This window comes from Hemicordylus capensis, chromosome 2 (assembly GCF_027244095.1).
Source record: "Hemicordylus capensis ecotype Gifberg chromosome 2, rHemCap1.1.pri, whole genome shotgun sequence".
Lineage (NCBI taxonomy): Eukaryota > Metazoa > Chordata > Lepidosauria > Squamata > Cordylidae > Hemicordylus > Hemicordylus capensis.
Window position 1 is genome coordinate 188,131,792 of NC_069658.1, and position 2,634 is coordinate 188,134,425.

At 46.5% G+C, this 2,634-nt stretch overlaps 1 protein-coding gene across 1 annotated transcript; it reads left to right on the forward strand.

Moving 5' to 3' along the window:
• The first annotated feature begins 1,365 nt into the window (after nucleotides 1–1,365).
• Nucleotides 1,366–2,301, forward strand: LOC128347298 (olfactory receptor 1L4-like). Its single transcript, XM_053301737.1, has one exon. The coding sequence runs from the start codon at nucleotides 1,366–1,368 to the stop codon at nucleotides 2,299–2,301; it is 936 nt and encodes a 311-aa protein (XP_053157712.1).
• The last annotated feature ends 333 nt before the right edge of the window (nucleotides 2,302–2,634 follow it).

Here is a 2,634-nt window from a genome sequence, read left to right on the forward strand (position 1 = left end):
GAGTTAAGGTTTAAGAGAATGCCTTGTCCATTATGAGCCCTGCTGCCTAGTATTGAGATCATCTGCGGAGGTCCTTCAGCAGTTGCCACCGGCTCCTCTGGCAGCTTCTTGGGGATAAGCCTTCTCCATTGCTGCCCCAAGGCTCTGGATTGCACTCCCTGCTGAAATAAGAGCCTCCCCATCTCTAACAGTTTTTTAAAGGGCTGTTAAGATGCATTTATTCATCCAGACTTTTTCATTAGAATTCTAGAATCCATTAGTGTGTTACATCGTTTTAATGTTTTAATCTTGTTTTAATATGTGTTGTTTTATTGTAAACCAGGCAGAGATGTGAGTTTGGGGTGGCATATAAATATGCTAAACAAAGTTAATCATTTTTATCTATAAGTGGATTATTTGCATTATCTGGGAGCATGTCATATCTTATTTATTGCATGCCATATTTTAAGTTTAAAGGAGCCTTGGTTATATTCCTGGTGGCTCGTGAATTCCAGCCCCCACTCCCTTGATAGACGTTTATTTATTTTTACATTTCAATCCTGCTCTTCCTCCATGGAGCCCAGAGTGGTGTCCATGGTTATGTTTCTCCTCACAACAACCCTGTGAGGTAGCTTAGGCTGAGAGAGAAGTGACCGGCTCAGAGTCACCCAGTGAGGTGAGTCTTACGCCTTAAAAGGGTTTGCGGGGAGATCTGGCTTAGCCCGCTCTCCCTGCAGATGATCCTCAGACAGCCCTGGGTGGTCAGACCAACGGCCGACACGACTACCGACTCTGTCACAGAGCCTGCGAGGCCTGTGGGGATCAGGGGCTGCGTTGCCCCCAAAAGTTCCAGGATACCCTATGTGAGCACACAGGGCATCCTGGAGAGACCCCCAGGGCTAGGAGGTTTGTTTCAGCCTCCCGGCGGGGTTCTCTTCATGTGTTGCTGCGGCGTGGAGCCACAATGCGGCAATACATGATCAAATAGACAGGGTTAGTGGAGCGCTCGCTCTGCTAACCTCATCTAAGGAGAGGGGGAATTAGGAGGGTTTGCTGCCAGGAGCCATGCAGCTCCCGTGGCAGCAGACGATTGGGCAAAAGTGGGCTTGGTTCCCTTAGCCCTCTTTTGCCCGATCGTGAGAATCTCCTCAGTGAGTTTCATGGCTAAATAGGGATTTGAACTTGGGTCTCACTGGTCTTAGTCCAACATTCTAACCACTACATTCAACTGAGGAGGAAACAAGGGCCTTTCCAGACACTGCAGTTTTCCAGGGCAGAAGGCAGGGTAACACCTTATTTCTCTTAGAGATATACACATGCTGCTAACCATGGTATTGACATTCTTACGTAATGTCTTAATCTTGTCCCTGCAGCTGCATCGGGCAAATGAAACATGGAAACTCAAGTGGCACCTCTGAACTATTCCTCCGTGGTTTCCCAACCCACCCAGAGTTTCAAGGACTCCTCTTTCCCCTCTTCCTTTCCATGTACCTGCTCACCCTCCTGGGGAACGTAACAATCATCCTCTTGATCCGCATTGACGTTCAGCTCCTCCAGGCCCCCATGTACTTCTTCCTCAGCCACCTTGCACTGGCTGACTTGGGTTTTACCTCCAGCATCGTCCCCAAAGTGCTAGTGAACTTATTGTCTCAGGAAAAGACCATCTCCTATCACGGCTGCCTGACTCAGATGTATTTCTACATGTGTTTTGGCAACTCAGACAGTTTCCTGCTGGCTGCCATGGCCTATGACCGCTATGTGGCCATCTGCTGCCCACTGTCCTATTCCGTCCGGATGAGCTGTAAGCGTTGCCTTCTGCTGGCCACGGTGTCCTGGATTATCCCCATCATCCACTCGTTAGTGTATACTCTTCTGATGTCTCGCATTTCCTTCTGTGACTCTGAGGAGATACCACATTTCTTTTGTGACATATACCCTCTCTTGGACATCGCTTGCTCTGATACCAGTGCCATAGGAATGCTGCTATTGACTGAGGGGGTGGTGGAGGTCCTGGGGCCATTTGTGCTCATTGTTGTCTCCTATGCATACATCTTCTACACCATCATGAAGATTCCTTCTGATACTGGGAAGCGCAAGGCTTTCTCCACTTGTGGGTCCCACCTTGCTGTGGTGGTTTTGTTCTATGGCACTGTAAGCTGGGTCTATTTCAAGCCACATTCCAAGAACTCAGGCCACAAGGACACTGTGGCAGCTGTGATGTACACCATGGTCACCCCCATGCTGAATCCATTCATCTACAGCCTCAGGAACAGTGAGATGAAAGCAGCCCTGAAGAGGGTCATCAGGCAGCGTTTCCAGTAGTTCTGTAAGTCCCATTACCTGTGGTGATAGCAGTGGTAAGAGAGACATGATTTGAATTTTGGTCCACAGCATGACTAGTTTGAACTTTGTTCTGCAACTGAAATGGATAAATTAATGCAATTTTCCATGTTAGATACGGAAGGTTGAGTGTAATGTAAACTGTTTTTTTCTGTTTGAGTTTTAGAATGTAATTTTTTCAATTTTTTCAATAAATTATTTTCATTTTTCTAAATATTGCTTGTGATCTGATTTTGTGAGTTAAAATAAATGCTTTCTATTTTATATTATTTTAATTATTTTTGCCCCTGTGTTGTGCTCTGCTTTGAGCAACCA